Source organism: Xiphophorus maculatus, chromosome 5, assembly GCF_002775205.1.
Source record: "Xiphophorus maculatus strain JP 163 A chromosome 5, X_maculatus-5.0-male, whole genome shotgun sequence".
Lineage (NCBI taxonomy): Eukaryota > Metazoa > Chordata > Actinopteri > Cyprinodontiformes > Poeciliidae > Xiphophorus > Xiphophorus maculatus.
In genome coordinates this window covers 2,195,010-2,218,450 of record NC_036447.1, presented here as the reverse complement: position 1 = coordinate 2,218,450, position 23,441 = coordinate 2,195,010, and the positions used below count along the sequence as shown (strand labels likewise).

At 38.2% G+C, this 23,441-nt stretch overlaps 2 protein-coding genes across 2 annotated transcripts; both read right to left on the bottom strand.

Annotated features, from left to right (window-relative positions):
• Positions 1-291: 291 nt before the first annotated feature.
• LOC102234763 (cytochrome P450 2U1) lies at positions 292-6,695 on the bottom strand. The gene is made up of 5 exons (XM_005797653.2): positions 5,801-6,695; positions 3,747-4,391; positions 2,398-2,559; positions 2,141-2,308; positions 292-1,242 (listed from the first exon to the last, which is right to left on the bottom strand). The coding sequence occupies exons 1-5, from the start codon at positions 6,225-6,227 to the stop codon at positions 1,031-1,033; spliced, it is 1,614 nt and encodes a 537-aa protein (XP_005797710.1). The 5' UTR covers positions 6,228-6,695; the 3' UTR covers positions 292-1,030.
• Positions 6,696-7,063: 368 nt separating this feature from the next.
• Positions 7,064-23,148, bottom strand: sgms2 (sphingomyelin synthase 2). The gene is made up of 6 exons (XM_023333427.1): positions 22,905-23,148; positions 13,163-13,644; positions 10,846-10,963; positions 9,682-9,835; positions 8,911-9,077; positions 7,064-7,633 (listed from the first exon to the last, which is right to left on the bottom strand). The coding sequence occupies exons 2-6, from the start codon at positions 13,609-13,611 to the stop codon at positions 7,448-7,450; spliced, it is 1,074 nt and encodes a 357-aa protein (XP_023189195.1). The 5' UTR covers positions 13,612-13,644; positions 22,905-23,148; the 3' UTR covers positions 7,064-7,447.
• Between the last annotated feature and the right edge of the window lie 293 nt (positions 23,149-23,441).

The following is a 23,441-nucleotide window of genomic DNA, read 5'->3' as shown; positions in this document are numbered from 1 at the left end:
AGTGGCTTTTCTCCTGAAATCCAATCAATTAACAAGTTAATATGGATAATGCTGCATTCTAGTTGCAATGTGACAAATTAAAGACATAATATATCAGCATAAATTGATGTAAAAATCCCCCAACATTTTCAGCATAATTGACTGAATCATAAAACCACGGAAACAGAAAGATTTAAACATCATGAGTTTTTTTCCCCTCCCCTCATCTTTACTAAAACAGAATAGGAAAAAAGTTCAGAAATGTAACAAGCGTAACAGTGACATCTGCAGGTCAAATCAAAAACTGCACCGTTTCCCAACAAGATTCACATTTTAATTCCTGTTATTGTTTATCAGTCATGTCATTTCACATCAAGAAATAACTTTAATAAATGTTCACATACATTTCAGCAGCAGATACAAATTGCACTTGTGCCAATAAAGCTTCTTTGATTAAAATATTAATAATCTGTTTTTCTACAATTCCTGTCAAAGGAAGTCTGCATCCAAAAGTTTAAAAAAAATGACCAAGAAAACATTATTTTTCCTCAAAATAATATGACAATAATCTATTACTAAGATTCAATCAGTCAGGTTCACAACTCGCTTTCATTTTATGAGGCATAAAATACATTTTTTTCTCCACATTAAAATAATAACTGACCATAAAACAATAAAATCTTCATCTGGTGTCTTATAGACTCAGCCAAAAATAAAAACTGACCTTTTAAAGGGAAATAAATAGAAGTGCTAAACAAATTAATACTGTTCTTATAAATGAACACATTAAATTACATAAAAATGAAATCCAAGTTTTATAGAATCAAATATATACTGCTCAAAAAAATAAAGGGAACACTAAGTGTTAAACACCTGTTTAAGTGTTCCCTTTATTTTTTTGAGCTGTGTATTTTGACTAATCAGAGAAATATTCTTGAAATTAAAGACAAGAAGTTGAGAAAGAGACACTCTTTGGTTTAAAATCTCTCCCAGCGTCTCTCCAGGAGGCCTGAGAAGCATCTTTAGGTCGCTGAAGGTCGCAGCAGCCGCTCTAGCTGAATGCGTTGGGGCTGAATGAGTCCTCGCAGCGGGCGCTCACGCACAGGGCGAAGGGGCAGGGAGCCAGAGTCAGGCCGAAGCGACCGTGCAGGGACGGAGCGGGCGCCCCGTCTGGGAGCCGGAAGGTGCAGGCCTGCAGCAGACCGCTGACGGTCAGGAACAGCTCCATCTTGGCCAGCTGCTCGCCCATGCACACCCGGCGACCTGACGGCCACATGCAAAATGGATTTACTTGTGTTTATTCGTGGTAATTTGGTGATTATGGCTTATAAAAACATTAAGATTCGAACCAGAATATTACACAAGACAAAGACTAAAAGGTGATTCCATTATTGCTTGGTTCTAGAACTGCGCCGCTCAGGGGAGCAGCATGTTGGAGCAGCTCTGTTATGGTAATTTACTAGATTTTTGTTCATATTGTTTTGGTTGAATTGTTGCATGTTTGGACATTTATTCCCTCTGGTCATTATGATGTGTAACCATGGCAACAGGGTATTGTTTTTACAACTGGTAGGAGCGGATTAGCATCTCAAAAGGTCAAATTATTCCTGAACTTTGACCCCAAATCCCAGAGAAGTTTAAAGAAGGCTTTGTGGATCCAGAGACAGAAGGAAGAAGTTGAAACCGTCTCTGGATCATATCCTCGACTCCAACATCTCTCGACGGAGATGTAAAGAGGAGTGGCCAAAGCAAATGAGATGGATTAGCAGAGCTAGCAAACAACTGATGGTGTCATTTAGGACATGTTACTGTGGAATATCATCTCTGCTGACCGGAAATTTAGCTGTTAGCTTGTTATGACACTCATACAGCAACAGTCTTCAGTCAGAGGCCTTTAAGATTTGTTGCAAGACTGACAGCTACTGGAGATCCTTCCTGCTCACAGCATCACCATCTACAACTCTTTGAAGATTCTTGGATAATAGACTCTGAACCGCTTCTTAAGCAATAACCTTCCTCATAACTCAACATGGTCAAAATATAACATATTAAGATTCTCAGGGGTTCATTATTGTTAAGCCATAATCATCAATAATAAGAGGAATAAATAAACTTTGTGAAGCTAAACTGGTTTATTCTCCTGAGTGACAGAGCGACGTACCGATTCCAAACGGTATGAAGGACTCTCTCCTCAGCAGTTTCCCCTCTCCATCCAGGAAGCGGGTCGGGTTGAAGGCGTCCGGATCGTCCCACACACTGGGGTCTCTGTGGACCGAGTACAGATTGGGCATAATGACCGTTCCTTTGGGAATGGTGAAGCCCCGGAACACTGGGAAACAGATAAAACCCATCAGAAAACACGCTCCATCGCAGACCATCCTCTGGTTGCCCCCGGTTACCCAGGTTGCCCCCGGTCACCTGTTGTCTCTGACGCCATGTGAGGAATGCTGAGAGGAACCACCGCAGTCAGTCTCTGCACCTCCATGATGGTGGCTTCAGTAAAAGGCAAACTTCCTCTGTTATTCAAAGATGGAGGGCGGCGTCGGTCCACCACTCTGTCGATCTCTGCTTGGACCTGGTCTGGGATCCACACAGAGGGATGCAAGCGTCAGTTGTCATGGAAACCAGCTAAGGCTCAACACACAAGCGCGGCCTGGTTAAAGTGACACCAAAGAAAACGCTGACATGTCAGTCTGCATCAGTGAGAAGTGGTTAAATATTTACTGAGCCAGTCTGACTAAAATCAGGAAGTAAAGGAGACATGGCAACCCGCCGCCAGTTATTAATTCCTTCTTTCATTATTAATAAGTAGAGATTTTACATCTAGAAACCTAAAATATGTGATCAATTCACAAACTTAATCACCACAAACTGAAATGTTTTCTGTTGAGGGTTAAAAGGAAAACGACACGTGGTGTTCAGATTGTTTAGTAAATAAAAATCTGAAATGTGCGGCATGCATTTCTGTTAGACTCCCTACTTGACATGCTATTGACTGACATTTGCAAATCAGCCAATCCAGGAGCGCCATTCATTTTCCTTGGCACTGATGGCTGAACCCCAAAGAGTGGCGATAAGGAAGCTGCTGAGGTAGAATGCTTAATTGCTTGATTAATGCTTATTAAATATATTTGGTGTTTGAACCACTGAAACAAGCAGCTAGAACTGATTTAAATGGTATCCTGTGCTCATGGATTTCAGGTATTTTTGAGCGTTTGTTGTTTATGTAATATGTTGTGATATTCTGTTGTCTGTTATTTTAATATTTTCTAAACAGGTTGTTTGTAGAAAATAAATGTTTTGTTATCAACCAACTTACCAGGTTACATAAAGGTTAAATTACAGTAAATTAAATAATAACCCATGGTAGAAAAGGGGTGAATCTAACAGCTGGTGGAGTTTATGGGTGAATTTAGTTCGTTTTAATGAAACTCTGGTTGGTTTGAAGAAATGGCTGACGGTCTTTAGAAAAATAAAACAGAAATCATCCAACCACTAAAATCTGACTCCATTTTTATTTCCATGTTATGAAGAAGGAAGATAAGCTCCATGTTTTGTTCAGAGGTTTTCGTGTCGTTTTCTTCAGTGGTTCTTGGTGCAGCGCCCCCACAGCTGAGGAGGGGAACTGTTGCTCAAAGGTTTTGGTTGGTTTAACTCAGAGAGTGAGAAAGAGAACCACAGCGGCTGAAAATGTAACAAATGTGGCAACTTTGGTCCCCAATCGAACCGAACCTACCGGACCATCAGGTCTCAGGCGGCGCTGTTACCTTGGATATCAGGGTACAGGGCCAGGTAGAGCAGAACCCAAAGAACTGAATTGGTGGTGGTGTCGGTTCCGGCGATGAAGAGGTCTCCGATGATGTAGAAGAGGTAGTCCTCTGTGAAGCTGCTGTCCTGCTCTCCTGCGGCTTGCTGAGCCAGCATCTCCATCAGGTACATGTCAGTCAGGTCTCTGGGGTTGTTGGGATCCAAAGTGTTGCTGTGGCTCCCGATGATCTTCTTCAGGAACACCGTGATGTCTCTCTCCACCCGCCGCAGCTCCCTGAACGCCCCAAAGGGCAGGTAGTAGAGCAGCGGGAAGATGTTGATGAGCACCGCGGGGCTGTTTATGCAGATCTCCAACCCGCGCGACATCAGGTCCAGGATGCCGCGGAACTCAGGGTCGTCGTGATGGAAGCGCTGACCCAGGATCAGGGAGCAGATGACGTTCGACACGGCGTTGCTGATCAGCCTGGAGGGGTCGACGCCGCAGGCGCCGTGCTCGCCGCTCAGCAGCTCTGTTTTGACGGCGGCCACGCCCTGCTGAATGCACGGCTCCAAACTCAGCCGACCAAATCCGAAGTTCCTGAGGGTGGCGTGGCAGAACTTACGCTGCTTTCTCCAGACCGGCCCATAGGGGGCGAACACGATTCCTGAAACACAAGCAGGAGATGGCTCCAGTCATTTACAGACAGGCCTGTCACAAAGACAAATTTTGCTGGACAGTAAATTGTCCCAGAAGTTATTACAAAAGACGATGCAAAAGATTTGAGATGGTTCCTCTCTTGCTCTCGGTGGAAACCTTTTCCTCTACTCCCTCCCTACTCACTTTTGCCCTGCTTCCTCTGCCTTGGTGCAGATTTTTGGAGCCTCTCTTTCTGAATCTACAAATTATGGATCTTGTCAACTTATCTCTCAATGTAATTGATCCCAGTGGGATACATTCGTTTATAAAAATGTTGTCAGTGAGTGAGAAACAGAACCACAGCACCTGAAAATAAAACACGTCTTCCTTTGTCCCTGGAAGACGTGGAGGATCTGTATTTATTTGGACTCATGATAACGGGATTTCTGCTGTTTGGAGTTAGCAGATACCTGGCAGATCGACAAATTCGGAAGACGTTGGCAGCTGTGGACCCCGGAGCTCACCAGCTGGATGGAATCGATCTTGGAAAAGTTGCTAGCTACGTGACTTTTGATCTTTTTCAATTGTTATTCCTAAATATATCATTTTGAATTTAACAGGAATGGGGCACATTTTTGGGAGTTTACAGTTTTTGAGAGGAAATTGGACAGACTTGTTAAGATTCATTTTCAATCCTGATACTGATGAAAATTTCTGGATACAAGCTACTGCTTTATCTATTTCATATTCATTGAAAAGGTAGATTGCTGCGTCATCAGTCAGTTGTGATAAGTTAAATTCTCTTTGCTTTGATTCCCTGGAATTGAGTCTTTTTCACAGGCACTGCAGACAAGACAAGAAGGAATAAAAGCAGACTTAGAGGACGGCAGTAATCTCTCTGTAGTACCAGAGGCCAGTTTAACTGAGCTGCTGCTGCCTTTCTAGCAATTGCTCTGGTAAAAATACTGTACGGTTTTATAATAGTGTCTAATAGTGTTAAATGTTTTATAGAAATTGACAAAAGGTATAAAATTATTGTAATTATAATCAATGTAGTCGATCGTATCTTAAAATACCAAAATTCCCACTTAACTTTATATTTCGGTCCGTCTGATGATGTAATTTTTAAATGACAGACCATTTGATCAGCTTCTCAGTACTTGAATAAACTTTTTACCAAATACTTTTTTACTCTTACTTGAGGCATTTTTTTGATGACTGCAGTAAAATCTTTAGATACTCTTCCCACCTGGCAACTGTAATGAGATCAAGAGACAAGAGTTTTCATAATACTTCCTCATCAAGTCTGACCAATCAAATAAAAGAAACGCACCCCACAGCATGATGCTGCCACCACCAGGTTTCACCGTATGGAAAAGGGAGAAGAAAGTCTTGGTGACAGGAAGTTGGATATAATCTTTTGCATCATTTCCTCACCTTTCCGTTTGGTGAGTATGGAGATAGTCGGAACATCTGGCCGGTCTGAGAACACATCTGGATGGTTTGACAGCGCGTCCTTCACCACCTCAAAGCTGTTCAGGACAACGATCAGCTGACTGCCCACAAACAGGCTGTAGATGTTCCCGTAGATGCTGGCTTGGGACGTTAAAGCCTCCATGACGCCGATGTTCCGGTTGGAGGTCTGTCCGAACCTCCGCCTGATGAAGGGAGGCAGGAGAAGGCCGCCGAAGTTACCGACCACCGGCCACGGCCGCGGACCTGGCGGGATGTTCCTGTAGATGCCGCGCTGCCTCTGATAGAAACGAACCAGATAAAAAACCACCAAGAAGAGCAGCAATGGCAGCAGGTTTGGAGGAGACAGAGCGGAGCTGCCGAGGTCTGCCGGCCATGACAGTGAGCCCATTCTGTCAGGGAGCTGACATCTCCGGGATTACACCAACAACAGCAGCAGCGGGCCAGAACTTTATCTTCCTGTTTCATACGGAGGCTGGAACTGTTGCTGCGTTCCTATTGGCTGACTCCGCTGTAAGCGTGCTCTGATTGGTGGAATTCGGAAATGCGGTCGATGTTGTGTTTTTCATTGCAGTCTTTCAAGACCAAGTCACTTATTGCTCTTCCACAAGGACCTCATTTTTAACCAGTGGCTGATTATCTGGTTGATTATCAGCCTTTTTAAGCTAACCCTCTTCAGAGCTTTTGTTTCTGTTTTTACCTGAAGTTTATCAGTTCAGATCCCCAACCTGAAGGACCAGTGCACACTCACTCACCACCAAATCCTCTGTCTTTAGTGACAGTAACTTGGCCAACATGTTTTCTAGTTCTTGGTGTCTTCTTGGAGGAAATACCATTTAAAACCCACTTGAAAAAACACGGTGAAGCCCAAAATTAATGATATTTATGCCCCCGATGATTTCAACAGGCTACATTAAACCACTTCAGGACTTGTTTTTGTTGCTTCTTTCTCTGCATTCTTTATAATATACGTTTCTTTTTATGTGACTCTATTTTTTTAAGTAAACTTTATTTAGAAAGAGACAATACAGCTCAAACATAAGATAATTTGTATCTGCAGTCCCTTGACGGGTTTCAAAAAAGATACACAATTCAATAATAAAATATAACACTACAATTTGATTTCTATTGACAGTACGCAGACAAACACACAGATTCAGATGTAATCACCGGCACACACACTCCCACGCACGCACACACACAAATCCATTGACGACATAAATCCAGCACGATTTGGTTTGCTTTAATTTTTAATACAATGTTGAGGCTATAGTTATGACACTAAAACTGCTAAAATTAATACAAAACAAATGATATCAAAGCACATAAAAGTCGACTGAGAGGCAGATCATGGCAGCTTTGGTACATCTACACTAAGGCACCCTGTGGCTTCGACACACTGATAATTCAAAAATACTTAGCGTGGAGGACACACACATCAATTACAGCAACCGACCAGACAGTGTGGTTTACAAAGACGCACCATTTTCAGCTCTTAATGTTATAAATAAATCAATAAATGTTCCTTTCTTCCTCCAGTGGAGATCTTTTTACGTCGTTTTTTGGTTTGTGCCTGGAGGAGCAACACGGCCGTGGCTCCGGGCGGGCCGGTCACTCTTCCCGTGAGCTCTGCACCATGGAGTACGCCTTGCAGGGGTTTTTCAGGCAGCTGGAGGCCCAGCTGATGGGCCAGGTGTAGGAGCACGGCACCGACGTCTGGACGTTCCTCTCAAAGAAGTTGAACACGGGGTTCCACCAGGTGTTGGTGAGGTAGTTATTGGGCGAGCACTTCAGAGTCTGCAAGACAAAATTACAAAAGTAACATTTACATCATATAATAAACCTGACTTTATTAATAAAATCTCCAGTGCTACAGTAGATACTCTAAAATAACTCCTTCATACACCATAGGCGTAAATCCTGGAGGGGGATTGGGGGGGATGGACCTAGTCTACAAAAAAATTATTAAAGAAATGTTTGCATTTAAATAATATCAATATGAAAAGGCATAGTGATATTATATTTTCTCTCAGGAAAAAAATAATAATGAATTTTTGATAAGCTGCCCTATTAGCAAAACTGCTACACTGTTTTCATAGACTTAAGATTTTTTTGTCAAAGGTAGCAAACATCTCATTCATATTTAGCTTTTTAACTTTAGTTAATTAGAAGAGTTTGAAACGGGAGGGAGGAGCTGAGCAAGTGGACCAGCTCAGCGTGGGAGCCGAGAACAGAGAGAAAAAACTAAAAGTTATGACTTTATTTCTCACTGCCTTAAACGTAGAGACTTTAAAACCACAAAATAAAATCTGAATATTTTTCTATATAAACCCCGGTACTTTAAATGTTACGCTTAAGTTATGATACTCCTCAGATATTCATTTCTATCTACCTGTTGGTTTTCCGTCATCCAGGACATGACAAAACTAAAAAATAAAGTAACTTAAGTTATAATTAAAATAACCCATAACTTGTATTGGGAGCCATTTCAATAAATCAATGTTTATGATGAATTTTATTAAGAGCAGTTACTCATTAAAGCTTTTTTATTTAGAAACTTACATTTTTGTAAAGGTGTAGCAGAGATTAGATCAGTCAGACTGAACAAAACTCGTATAGAAGCAACATTTGAATTTTTGTTTTATTTCTCAATAGGTTGCTTACTGAGAAAAACACGCTTGATGTGCATCACTAGTCATTTTTGGTCCTGCAGCTTGAATGTGGTTTAAAAACTTTCTAAACCATATTTTACGTTACATTTCGCTGTAACTTTGCCGACCCCCAAAAATTGGTCTTAAGAAATGTTCCTGTTTTATGGTCCCCCCCAATAATGAGATGGGATTTATGGCCTTGTCGTACAAAATGGATTTTCACCTGAAAACATTTAAATAGTTTAGTTTTAGAGCCACTCTGTATTATAGCCACCAGAGGGCGCTGTTCAGCTTTTTAGCATTTTAGTGGTGGTGGCAGAGCAGCGTTAGTCTTAATAACTGAATGAATACAACAATTTATTATCTGCACTATTTTTTCCGGTCTCTAATGATTAAAAAAGTTTTTGTTTGACACTTTCTGACCTGTAAGTTGGCCATGGTGTGGTACCACCAGAACAGACGGGACGTGATGAAATAGGCCACGATCACATCCACGGTGTAGTGCTCATGAGCCACCAGGATGCAGAGCACGCCCACAGCGCTCAGCAGCCAGCACAGGAGGTGGTACCACCAGAAGGACTTTGGAGAGTCTTCAGAAGAACCACAGTAATTATAAAGTTACACAGTCAGAAATATACAGCAGTGATTTGGGTTATTTACTCTGTCATAAGATGGGATTCATTTTAATGTGTTATTCATTCCTTTATAAAAGTCACAGTTTCAAACTAAGTATTTAATTAGCAAGCTAAGTATTTTGTTTACAAGCTGAACATTTAGCTCCAAGCTAACTATTTAGTATTTAGTGAGCAAGCTAATAGCTCCACACTAAATATTTAGCTTTGAGACAGCTAAATATTTAGTTTAAATTTAAATACTTAGTGAGTAAGCTAAATATTCCAAATTACTGCTGTTAATTTTTCATCGTGGTGAAGCGGTACTCAACAAATAACAACATATACAACTTTTCCATCTGCCAAACGTACTTTAACCAACCCAATGGGGAATGACTTTGACTTTAAGTCTGTCAGCCTTTGAATAATTGATAATCAAAATAAATAGACAATAATCTAAAAGGTTGCATAACAACATTAAGAGCAATGGGTGATCAGAATGGAAGTACACAATATGAATCATCAATTATTAACCAGAGGATCTCATGAATTATTCTAGGAGAGCAACCGTTTGAGTACTCACACTCTTTGATGAATAGGTAAGTGAGGGTGAGCATCACTGTGTGTCCGCTGTACAGGAAGTCTCCACACAGCAGGTGGGAGTTGGTTATGGAGAGGCCGGCTCCTGAAATGAGCTGCAGAACGCGTTGGATCTTGGCCTGCGTGTCTCCCTGAAGCTGATGGACATGAACATTAAAAAACAAAATAATAACTACTGGATCAGCAGCAAGGCTAATCATCAAATTACTTCTACAAAACCTAAAAATTAGAACATTATAAATGTTGTTTTTGTTGACTAATGCAAACATCTGAGGATGTTGCAGATCATCTTTCATATTTAGGAACATGAACTGAAAATATATTGTTGCAGGTTATTTAAAGGGGCAGTGTTATGTGTTTTCCTGGCACATAGTGCCATTTCATAGCATGATCAAGAAACTATGTTACCTTGAGTTGTTATAAATATACTATATATATCAAATATGACTTAAAATAACTTTTGCTTCCTATTTTATGGCCTTGAAATTGTGCCGCTGTCTCTTTAAATACTCCTGATCTTTCTGTATCTCCACCTTCAGGAAGTCATCACCACATGGCTTCTATTAACCCTTTAGTTTTTAACCACTGAGAAGTGGCTCCTATAATGAACTCAGCTGTTCCACCAGGTGTTTGCTAATTGCTGCAGGCTAGTCTGAAGGAGCTGAATGGGGGAGTCCTGGGAGAGAGCTGCTCTGTGAGGCAAAATGTCGCAAACTGCAGCACATATATATATATATATATATATATATATATATATATATATATATATATATATTACATAAAACAGCCCCTTTAAAAATGACAAAATGACAATAGATCCTAGCAGAGCAGCTACACTTCACTCGTTCTGTTTCAGATTTTACTGTTTTCTTTGAAGATTCAGTCATCCTGGTGTTTGATTGATGTAAATGAACAAACTACATCAAACAGTGGCGTTCCATTATTAGTTCCTCCAAAATCTCCCAGAGATGACAGGAAATATGAATAGAGCTAAAACTTCTTAAACATCTTCAGCGGCTCAAACAGATCAGCCACTGGTCGCTCCGTCTGTGCTCAGCTCACAAACTGCCAGTGGATTACATTTTCCTCAGAGACACTGATGAATCTCATCACTGCTGATTACAGGAGGCTGATGGTTTCTGCTCACCTTGGGGGCACAGTTCATGTGCATGCCAGGAACAGGCAGCGTGGTGACGTACATGGTCACACAGCGGTACAGGTACAGCGTGCCGATGAGGAAGAAGAACCGTCTGCACGCTATGGACCTGTCGACAGGAAAACCCTGCTCACTATCGAGTGGCAAACATGGAGCTGATGTCTCTTTATTAGAATCCTGTGAACAATAACTTCATGCAAATGACTGCTTAGATCTGGAAGTTGCAGAGAGCTGGAGCCATTCATAAATTAAATATTGCAGAACTAAAGTAAGACCAGTTATTTATACAAGTTTTAATTACCTTTATACTGTGTGAAGAGCTTCCTCTGCAGCTCTAAAGACCAAACTGTTTTTTCAGGCATAATATTATGTAAGATAGTCATGTATAGTAGACTTCAACACAATTTTTAAAAGTGGAATTGGGTTGGGATTTTGGGTGTAGCAACAGATAAGGGGGAATCAAAACATATCATTTGTCTTGTCAGTGTTGAATCTATCAAAAGATTTATTTAACAAAAAGAGTTTGTTTCTGTTAGGAAATTAAACTGAAGCAGTTTTAGGAAACAAAATCTGTCTTTATTTACAATTTTAAGAAAATGTAATTGAAATTTTTTTGTGCCATTTGCAATGAATAGAGGGAAAATAATTAGCATTACAGCAATAAACTCTTTTTATATATACTGAGCAGCTTTTTGTATTTTTTCACTGATATTTTTTCATTGGTAATGAGGTTGGAAGAGCTCCTCTCCATGACCCTAATGTTTACTCTCCTCCACAGATTCAAGGCTCAATGTCCTAAACATTAATTTTACTTTCAGTCAGAAGAAACATAAAAATGAAAGTAATGATGCGACACAGAACCTGTTTGATTTTATCTCACATCATAGTAGTTTTAAATTACACATTGTAAGATTTACTAACATGTAAATTTTACATTGTAGTTAATCCCTCCACAATCATGTTTCTGTTTGTGGAAGGAGCCAAACATGAGGGTGATGGTGAGGAGGCCTTCCAGTGTCAGAGAGCTGAAGCTCATCACCGAAGAAAAATCAGCAAAATATCAGGGGAATAAAAATGTTTAGAAAGGTCTGACCTCTGTAAAGCCAATACTGTTTCTTTTTATTACTGAGAAATAAATAAATAGGTTTTAACATGAAATTTTTAAATAAAATTGAATAAAAATAAGTATTTTCAATTTGCTGTATTATCCTTGGAGAGATGCTTACCTTATTTTATCTTTGAAACAAACTTCCTTGTTGAATAAAAATAATTTTAAATCTAAATTTTTCAGGAATGTGAATAATTTTTTTATTATTTATTTTTACATTAGACATTTTCAGGGCAGGGTCTTTAATGTGTTAATTTTGATCAATTAATTACAAAGCAATTGATTGTCGTTTTTTAAAATTATTTTAATTTTTTTATTATTTCCAGCCGGAACCTTTGTATTTGCATGTTTCTGGTACGCCACAGATCCGATGTACATGTGACATCTGCTAAAAGCGATGGATGACAAAGCTGCTTGTTTTGGCCTGCAAAGGGTTAATTTCTGCTTCAAAAAACGATCCGACACGACTCTGGGAAAGACTATTGTCATGTTCGAGTTATGCAAAAATAAGTTAGCAAAGCTATTCAGACCTAAATTAGCATCTCAAAGCTAAACAAGAAGCAGCAGCACAGATGCTAAAGCTAATGTCACATTTCTAAAGAAGGATTTGTTTAAAGATGTTACATAAAAATGAGTTTTTATGTTTAAAGATGTTACATAAAAATGAGTTTTTATGTTTAAAGATGTTACATAAAATGAGTTTTTATGTTTAAAGATGTTACATAAAATGAGTTTTTATGTTTAAAGATGTTACATAAAAAATTGTTTTAATGTTTAAAGATGTTACATAAAATTAGTTTTTATGTTTAAAAATGTTACATAAAATGAGTTTTTATGTTTAAAGATGTTACATACAAGCTGAATGGGCAGAATGGCACTTTGAACCAATCTGATGGTTAAATCACCTAAATAACAGATTAAAAATAATAAATATGTTTGTTGTTGAGCTCATATCCTATTTATTCAATAATTTAGCAGCAAAAAGAGGTTTTGAATTGAGGATGTTGCTTATTGTGTTGATGGTTTTCAATTAAAAAGTGATCAATTGCAATTGATTAATTGCAGACATGCAATTAACTTGATTAAAATGTTCAACTCCACCACTAATATTGTTATTATTAGTGACAATAGCACTGCAGCCAACCCAACTCTTGCTAAAACTTTGTATCTATTTTTATCGGTAGCTTATCAGGTTCTCACTTGTATTTGAAGAAGAAGAGCTGGATCAACCAAATAGCCACCAGAACCATCCCATTGATTTCCGTCACAGTGAAAGCCCACTTGACTCTGTCGATGTAGTCGAAGAACTTATCAGGAAGAGGAGGGCTGCTCTCTTTAGGGGGGACGCGCTCGTGCACCACTGTGATGACCACCGTGGTCAGAACCAAGTTAAAAGCTGCGTAAAAGAAAGCGATCACCGTCTTCCACCACTCAGTGGGCAGATGGTTGACTTTGGACTCCGGCAGGGAGATCTTCACATAGTCTTTATGACGGACGATCCCTTTCCTAAAACTCCTCTTCGCCTCCTCTCCGGCGGAGGCGTGGACTGGGCAGGACTTGATTGTGCCGGGAGCAGAACCATCCTCCGTTCCCAGGGTTAGATTGGGAGTGGAAGAGTCTCCAGGATTCCTGAGCTCTGCTGAAGCCATGGATGAGCGCTCTGTTCACCCCGGGAGTGGAGCCTTCAGTTGCAGAGACACGGGGAAAGAAAAGAGATTAACACAGGGCAGTGTGGGGTAGACTAGGCATTCATTACTATTATAGTTCTTTACTATCAGGGAATCCACAAAAGGCAGTCAAAATTACCAAAATGCTGTAATGTAAGATTCTCCTTCTTAAACCTAAACTCCATCATTCATCAGATGATTGTTCCAGATGTTCCCAGCAGATCCCTGGAGGTTTACTGCTGGTTTTGAGGATCTGGAAGTGGAATGGGAGGAATATCCTCAAGGCTGTTTTCACACCTGATAGTCTGGTGAACTCGGTTTGATTTTAGACCAAAACATTTGTTACATTTCCAACTGTTGTGGTTCACGTTTACGCTGCACCGTGTCAAACCAACCAAACCCTGATTGTGGATCGGTCTCCGTTCTGGTTGGCGTTCACATTTACATTCAAAAGGCACCAGAGTTCCCTTCAGCCAAACTGAACGGAGCTGCATTTTCCTTCAAATATTTAAAACATTCTCTATGAAAAAAAATCAGTGAACAGGCAAATTTCTGTGAATTATCAGGAGTTACATTACAGAGAAAAATGAGCGAGGACTGAACTGCAAACAGGTAAAGGTCCGTTGCAACTGGCCCATGCTGCTTTTGTACAGACCACTACATCAGTACAACTCTTATCATTAATACAAACAATCACAAATGTTTCCAAAAACATTTCAAGTTACTCAGATAAACTTCAATCCTAGTTACTAACCTTTTATCCTTATGCAGTCAAGATGAAATTTAGTTGCTTTTTGTCGTTTTTCTGTTAACCTTTTCTGGATATTTCTGTTAACCTTTTCAGGTAGAATTGAATTCCGTTACCATGGCTACCTTGACAAGAATGTTACCAAAATAAAAGCATATAACAGCTGAAGGTAACTTTACTCAGTTGGCCTTAACCTGTCCAGTTTCTATTAAAAGCTGTGGATGAAGAGACTTTGTGGAGGAAAATGTGAAGCTGCCGTCCAAACATGCAGCTGTGTGTTGATTCACACGTATTGTTGTCTGCAAACGCATCTATCAAGAAGCTGCACATGTGCAAGCAAAACATTTTAAGCTAATGACACGAGAGTGCACTCTGGAGCTGAAGATTTCTATTGTTTCACATCTGCTTTAATGCCTTTAAAAGCCTCTGTGATGGTTTTCAGCGCTGAAATGCATCATAATAAACCTCCTTGGGGAGACTACCAGAATACCCTGGTTACATGCAAGGAAAAACTAATATTTACAGGAGACCAATGGATGGAGTCACTGAACGTATCGGTTACTGTGTAATCAGTTTTGTGGAGAATATATCAGTGGAAAAAGGACATAGGCTAATTCAGACTCTGTTGCATAAGTAACAGACGGATTCACAATACATCTGACAATCACTGAGGTGTTTAAATATAAGTATAAAACATTTTAAGCTTTAATTGTTCTGCTCAAATAAAGATGCTGAAAGTCAGACTTGGTAAGCCCAAAATAATCCATGTAATGGATTTAAACCGCATGTAATAAATCAATAGATGTTTATATTAAGGGCTTTTTCAGCCACATTTCAAGTCAAGTTTATTTGTAATTAAAGTTTCAGCTACAGGATATTTCAGAATGTCTTACATGATGAAAACATGAAACAAGAAACAGAAAGAAGCATTACGGAGCAGAGGAAGAATAAATAAAAGTGATGGAAGGTTGGACTACAGACTACAACTAAAGATGTTCCAGTTATTAATAACCAGGTGGGTTTTTAGTCCCAACTTAAAGGAACTCAGGGTTTCTGCTGTTTTGCAGTTTTCTGGAAGCTTCTTCCAGATTTGAGGAGCATAAAAAATTAATGCTGCTTCTCCATGTTTGGTTCTGGTTCTGTGCAGAGCAGAACCAGAACCAGAAGACCCGGGAGGTCTGGAAGGTCGATACAACAACCTTCCTAGTGCTAAACCATTCAGTGATTTATAAACTAACAGCAGTATTTGAAGTCAATTCTCTGAGCAACAGATAGTTGAGGCTGCAGAACAGGTGTGCTCTATCCTCCTGGTTTTAGTCAGAACGCCAGCAGCAGCATTCTGGACTAGCTGTTGCTGCATTGATTACTTCTGCAGTAATCAATGCAACTAAAGATAAACGCATGGATAAGTTTCTCTAGATCCTGCTGAGACATTATTCCTTTAATCCTGTAAATGTCCTTCAGATGATAGAAGTCCAACTTTGTAACTGTCTTTATGTGACTCTGAAGGTTCAGGTCTGACTTCATCACTGCACCCAGATTTTGAGTTGTTTACCATCTCCAAGGCCAAATTGTCTAAAAGTCCTTCCAAAAGAAAATGATGGCTGGAAGGTTAAGCAAGACAACTAATTACTCCTTTAATCTGTTGTCCTTCAGAAATAAAGTCTTGGTTTGCTTTTAAACTTAACAATGTTTGAAACTATCAATTCATGCAGTTCATCCAATAAGGGTCTGGATAGCACTTAGCCTGTGAAAAGAGTACATGTAAAAGATTTTTGTGTGATAATGACAAATAATTTTAAATTTGAAAATGTTTTTTCAGTGGTTAAAAAAATGTAAAGCCTCAAATTTTTATAAAATTCCAACTAGAAGATTGATATGTTTGAGCATAGCTGTTTTCCTTTTATTAGTTGTATTAATTGCTTCATTTATTAGTTTAATAAATACATTTTTGGTTATGCTGATTATTTTATGTGCAGGACTTTGGTAAATGGCAGCTGTTTGGAAATGGTTTATGCATATGGACATTGCAACAGGATGTCCACCCTGTGAGACGTCCTCCGTGGTTTACAGGGCACCAAACTCTTCCACCAAAACCTCTGGAGGGACGGGTGGAGTTGGAAAACTGGATGCAGTGATGTATGATTTAGCGGCCTGTGCTTTTCCGGGCCATTTCAGGAGAAGTCCACCAGTTGCTTTCAGGGCTGTGTTTTACTCTGGTGAAACCAGGGCTTTCTTTTTTTTTAACTCTACTTTGGGTCTTCATAATAACACGTTGCTTTTGCTGCCCACTAATTTCCACATTTGCACTGTTTCATCTTTCGTCATTAAAGAGAGCACTAAAAATAAGTGAAGCTTGAGGCGACCCCGCCTTGTATAAACCAGAGAAACCCAAGAACTAGATGGCAAAGTGCTAACAGCTGAAAAAAAACAACCAAAATCTCCATCTTCAGTCTTCAAGCATGTTTTAGTTTTAGATTGAAACTATTTTATTTAGACTAAAATCATTACACCTTAAAGGTTCTGACTCCATACATCTGACTTGATGTTTCCACATTCATGTATTTGGATGTTTATAACTTGTGAACTAAAAGGTTAGCTGTGATGTCCCTAAAGCACTAATCATGAATGTTAGCTCACTAATCATGAATGTTAGCTCAGTAATCATGAATGTTAGCTCAGTAATCATGAATGTTAGCTCACTAATCATGAATGTTAGCTCAGTAATCATGAATGTTAGCTCACTAACCATGAATGTTAGCTCACTAACCATGAATGTTAGCTCCACTAATCATGAATGTTAGCTCCACTAACCATGAATGTTAGCTCACTAACCATGAATGTTAGCTCACTAACCATGAATGTTAGCTCACTAACCATGAATGTTAGCTCACTAATCATGAATGTTAGCTCACTAATAATGAATGTTAGCTCACTAATAATGAATGTTAGCTCACTAACCATGAATGTTAGCTCACTAATCATGAATGTTAGCTCACTAATAATGAATGTTAGCTCACTAATCATGAATGTTAGCTCCACTAATGCTAAAGTGCTAAATTCAACCATGTTTATATCCACCATGTAACATGAGGAGAACATGAAGAGGCTCACAAGGCAATTTATATGAGTAACAAAAAGTTAATAAACACAATAAAAATAATATTAAAAACAATTCATATATGTCAATTTAATTAGGCTCCCATTTAATTGTTGTTGTCTTCTATATACTGTATCTCATTTGTTGATGTGCTGTAAAGTGGCCATTTGGTCAATAAAGTTTCCTAAAAAAAGAGAGAGAGAGAGAGGGAGAGAGAATATGAGAGGAAATGAAAATGCTGAGTGAAGTCTTCACATACTTCAAAATAAGAGCATGGATATAAATGTGTAACAACTTGAAGAATTCTTACATTTTTTTTATTTAAGTAAAAGTTCACAAAGTAACCAAGAAAATTAGAAGTTATGTGGAAAAATAAATTTAGGTGAGACTAAGTGAGGCCAACATTTTCATCATTAGCAAAATTGCTGAAGCCCTAAATGAAAAATTTGCTCTGCTGTTAGCACATTAGCAGATTAGCAGAAGTTCCCACCACTGTCTTTAGCAGAAAAATGAGCCAAGGAGATGCTGGAAACATGAATGTTTTATTCAATATAAAAACACACAGGAAGAGGAGAAACAAGGCAGAACTAGAAACAAATGAAAAATCACTAGCAAAAATGCTAAAGCCCTAAACAAAGAGTTAGCTAGTAGTCTGTCAGAGGAATAGCTGAAGTTTGCCCACCACTGTCTGCAGCAGAAAAATATAAATTATTCATGGTGCAAACATGAATTTTTTATGCAGCAAAAACAAAAAGAGGAGAAAAGAAGCAAAACATTTTAGAAACAAATTAAATATATAAATGCTAACAAAAATACTAAAGCTTTAAACAAAAAATTAGCTTCAGTATTAGCACATTAGAGGAAGAGTGTCAACCACTGCATAACAGAAAAATGGGCCCTATGGTAGCAATATAACTGTTTCCACCATGAACAAGGCAGAAATCAAATGCAACTAACATCACAACAGATGTTGTGATGTTAGTGAGACTCGACTGAACTGAAAGATAGCACAGAGGGACCAATAATGGCAGCACAGATAAACAGACGCCAAGCACCAGAGCAGAAGAGTCTGGCTTCTGTTCATCAGACAGAACCAAAGGTTTGCAGAGCTAAATGCAGAGGTGGTGGAGAAAACCAGGAAAAGGCAACAATGACTCAAGATTTCCAACTCGGAAGCACATTTGACTTTTTCTCCTCTTTCCTTTCTTTCAGCACCGTCCTGCTCACCACACCCTCCATGTGCTCCAACATTTCATCTGATTGGTCAAACATGGGAACGCAGGGCGAAGATCTGAGGCACCTGGATCTATATTAGGTCACCATTTCTTGTCTAATTCCTATTTTATTGCCCATTCAGATTATGAGATGAGGCAAGATTATATGAAAGTATTTCAAGGAAAAACATGAAAACTATTACATGAAATGCAATAGTTTTCCACTATTGCATGACTAGTGGAAAACAAAAACTAAATTTTTGTTTTCAGAAATTTAGTAACATTTCACATATCAAATAAATTTCTTTTAAAAATAATGTCTCAATGCTTCACAGTATTAACCTACAAAATCTGTTTGATAAATGTCTGTTCAACATAAGTTTTTACAGATGAATTGGTTTTGGTTTGCATATTTTTGAAAGAAGTCAAAAGTCCTTAGAAATGGAAATGCCCTTTAATGAGTCTGTAAACCACATAACTATTTTAGGCTATATGAAGCATTAAAATCCCACTGTTTTGTGTTCCTACCAACAGAATAAAAAGTTACGTTTACATTTATTCATCCTTCTGACAGAGGTAGATCTGAAAATTATTTTTATTCAACCAAGAAACTTGTTTACATTAGAAACACAGTAAAACAATGTAAGGTTTATTATTTTCTGTTTTAGTAAAGAATGGTGTATCAAATTCTCAATAATTAATAGAAAAGATTCACCCAATTTTTAGATTTGGATGATTTATGTTTCTTTATACTTACATATATGATCTATGTGTATTATTTTGGGCTTAATTAAAGGCTTTCCAAATGCGAAACAAAATTTTGAAGAATCCGTAAGCTGTTTTAATTAATTTGCTTCTGATTTCACCAATGTGAGAATCTGAACTGTGAATGGGAAGATGAAAGTTTAGCTTCTCAACCGAGTCACGTCCCATATTTTTGTTTTTTAAAGGGTATTTTGAAAAAAATAACAATAAAAGGAGGCTCTGAGGCGGAATGCCAAGATTTGTCAAATGGGTCCAGTCATTAAATGTGAGTCCAGTTTCACCTGGAGAGCACCATGCTGGTTGAATTTCACACAAAAAGGACTAAATATAAAATGGTAAAGTATCTCTGATGCTATAAAGCGCATAAACTGTGACATAAACTGAAACCTTCAGGGTTCTGTTATTACCAGATGCTGTTGCATTGCTTTGGTGTGGAGTACTATAGAGACCATTTTTTTAGTCTACACATTTTATGGCATCATATTGGCTTTGAAAGGGAACGATAAATATTATTTTATATTTAGCTGTTTAATTTGACAATAATAGTTACAACAACAGTCATAAGCTGGGCATAATTAACGTAAAATGCTAAAGCTTTCACTTTTCTGCAAATTAGCAAGAAAAGTTGAGAAAAATGTGCAGTAAATTAGATCTTACTAGTTTATACATCCTAGATAGTTTCCATATGAAATCTATAAAAATCCTGTTTTTATCATTTTACCAAAGTGTTATTAATTAATAGTTCCTGGAATACAATTACCCCAAAATGTTTTTACTTTATCATTTAGTTGCTGATGCAAATGACTGAGTTTTACACATTTGTGGTTGCAAAGGACATGCAAATGTGTCGAATGAGACCGAGTTCTTCTTGAAAGGTGAAATGAGAGTCAGCTGCTCCACAGACATGGCCATGAAATTCAGGTGCAAAGGAGCGACTTCATTTAATGGAAGGACAAAGAATGACAAAGTTTCATCTGGGACAACATCAGAAAAAACACAAGTGTGCAAATAGTGGAAATGTCATCCAGTTAAAACCTGGTTGGTGAACGATGGAGAGCATGCCTGACTCTTAATAACCGAGTTTTGTTCTTTTTCATTTGATAGTAAACAGAACTACAGACTGCACATCCAGTGGTATTTTCTCCAGAGCAGATCTGCATGCACCCAAATTATTAGTAAAACTTTGAAAATACTTGCTGTATTTAGCAAAAAAAAAAAAAAAAAAAGACCAAAATCTAATTTCTGTTGGTGAAAATAGATAAAAATATTTCCAGGCTAAGAAAAATAAAATTCTATCATGTTTGCAAAATACTCTGACCACTTTAATATTTTTAATTGTTATATTGCATTAGTAGGGGTGAACATGTTGCATGACTAGTGGATTTTTTTGTTTTTGTTTTAAGAAAATATATTTTTTTAACTCCTGAGTACATGATGATTTTAACCCACATGTTAAAAGGTTTGATGTGGAGCCGTAGCAATCCAGGCAGCATTAATATTAAAACCTTTTGCCACATATGGCCCAAAATAATTATTTAAAAAACACTCAAAAGCCAAAAAATATAAAGATTTTGCAGGCGTGTGTTAGTGACACCTACAGTTTACTTTTTTTCTGAGAGGGTTGACTGATTTTTATTTTCTGATAAAATGATACAACATTCCCAAAGAAAGAGACACAATTTGAACCATTCTTTCCTCAAATATTTTAGCCAAGTTAGAGAAATTAATGCAGATTTGGAGACTCCCAGGTCTGCTTTTGAGTAAATATTACTGCATATTTGTGGTTATTTACTATAAATAAAAATAAAAAAGTTGATAATCAAAGGATAAAAACTTTGTTGTTTCTAAGACTTCACTAGAAAATGTCTTCACATCTTAAATTGCATTTGGGGCCTAAAAAAATCAGGTCAAGTGCCACAAATGGCTCCCAGGCCACACTTTGAGCACCCCTGTCTTAAACTATTATAAACAGTTTAAAAAAAAAAGTAATAATTGCAGTAAATTTGACTAAATAAATATGGAAGAAAACTCTGAGTTATTTAAACACACAAACATCATTCAGTGTTCAGTTTATGAGGAAAGAAGAACCACAGAGTTGATGTTGTTCTGTGCAGAAGAGGTTCAGTCTTATCACATCTTAACTTTGGTCTCATAAAACATTCACCACAAACATTTCATGTTTTAGAAGTTTTGAAAGAAAAATAATCACCAATAGAAAAACTAAATGATTGTAAGATTTGTGTCAAATCTGTTCCTCAGGGTTTTTATAACCATTTAACTTTTCCACATTCTGCGAACTGAATTTTGTCCAAACAGAAAGCAGCTCAGAATTGAGAAGTGGAAGAAAAATGATACTTGCTTTTCAACTGATTGTAGAAATTCATAGATCTGGACTTTAACTATACCATTCTAACACCTGAATCTGCTTTGATCTAGTTTTGAAAAACTGTGAAGTATCTCAAAACTTCATAGCCAAATTATTTATCTTCTTTACACAGACACCTTCAATGTGGGGTCATGACCCCGCAGGTTAGAATTCGGATTAATTTGATATTTTTATTTCTTTTTACTTTCAAAGTTATGCTGTAGTGCACTTTAACATAAATCCAACATGAAACAAATTGATAAAATAACGTATTACAGTCAGAAATGCAGACATTCAGTTCACATTATGTTAAAGATTATATATATTTGTGTTTGTTATGTTTAAAATAAAGAGCTGTGCATTATTGTGGTTTAATTTATGTATCTTATTCACAGTGAGGCTGCAGAGAGAAAAGGTTTTCACCTCCCATCCAATTTTCCATCACAGTCGTTGCTGAAGGAACAATAAAACATAATCAATTTCACAGAATAAAAGCTAAAAATAAACCTAATAGTCCCACTCGGCATGCTGTGGGTTTCTAACTGGGTGTCTCCTGATCCCCCAGTTCATCACACGGGATGCTCAGACACTTCTGAAGTTTACTTTTGGGGTGTATCTCTGCGGCCCCCACACAGAGTTAAACACCAGGTTCCAGTTGTGGCTGGGTGGGGCCACCGGGCCTCGACTTGGGGCCTCTAATTTAGGCTGGAGGGGAGCAGTCCTATTTAAGGCCTGACAGATTTTAATTACAGCCAGATTCAACATGCAGTTTGTACTTTAAATAAATTATTCAACAATGGACACATGTTTGGCGTGTTGTTTTATTTCTTGTTCCCTTTGCAGCCGTAAAAGTAGAGAATAAAACTTTTTCTACTGGAAAACTAAACATTTAAAACCTGTAGAGACTGATTCATATGTAGCCTGCAGTATGTTACAGTAGCCTGTCTGTCAGCAGCACTGGTGCATCTAAATTCAGTTTCAGTTTCATGAAAACGTCCCGGTTCATGTTTTAAAACCTAAAACAGAAAAAACTTCGTCCTGTTTGCTGTTTTCACCCAGATTGAACAGATTGTAGCATCTTACCTGCTCAGACGGGCCTCCTCTCAGCTCTTCCTGGAGTTTCCTGAATCAGCTGCTCTCTGCTCCTCACTCACAGCCTCCTCTGATGCATCAAGCGACGCTGCTGCTCGCTTCCAGCGCGGCGCTCCTCCCTGCAGCCCCGCAAGCCGCCCGCATGTCCCCCTGCCTGCCTGCCTTCCTCCGTCCCCTTTAATTCAGAAGCTTCCTCCTGTAATCAGCGCCTCCATCGCTCTGTATTTGTCTCGTTTAACGGGGCAGTTGTGCTGTGAAGCCTGCTGGGAATAGATGGGCATTTTATTCACAATAAAACACACAAAAAATGACAATATATTCATTTATATATATTCATTATTTATCATTTTATTTTCCTTTTCTTTTTTATGTATTTAATATATTATATTTATTTTTTCCAAATGGTTATTTTTCTTATATTTCTGTGTTATATCTAGGTTTAATTTATTTATTATTATTATTTTAAATTTGACTGGAATTTTCCTTTCCCCAACAAACATCAGTTTTTAGATCAGTTGAGCCAATAGA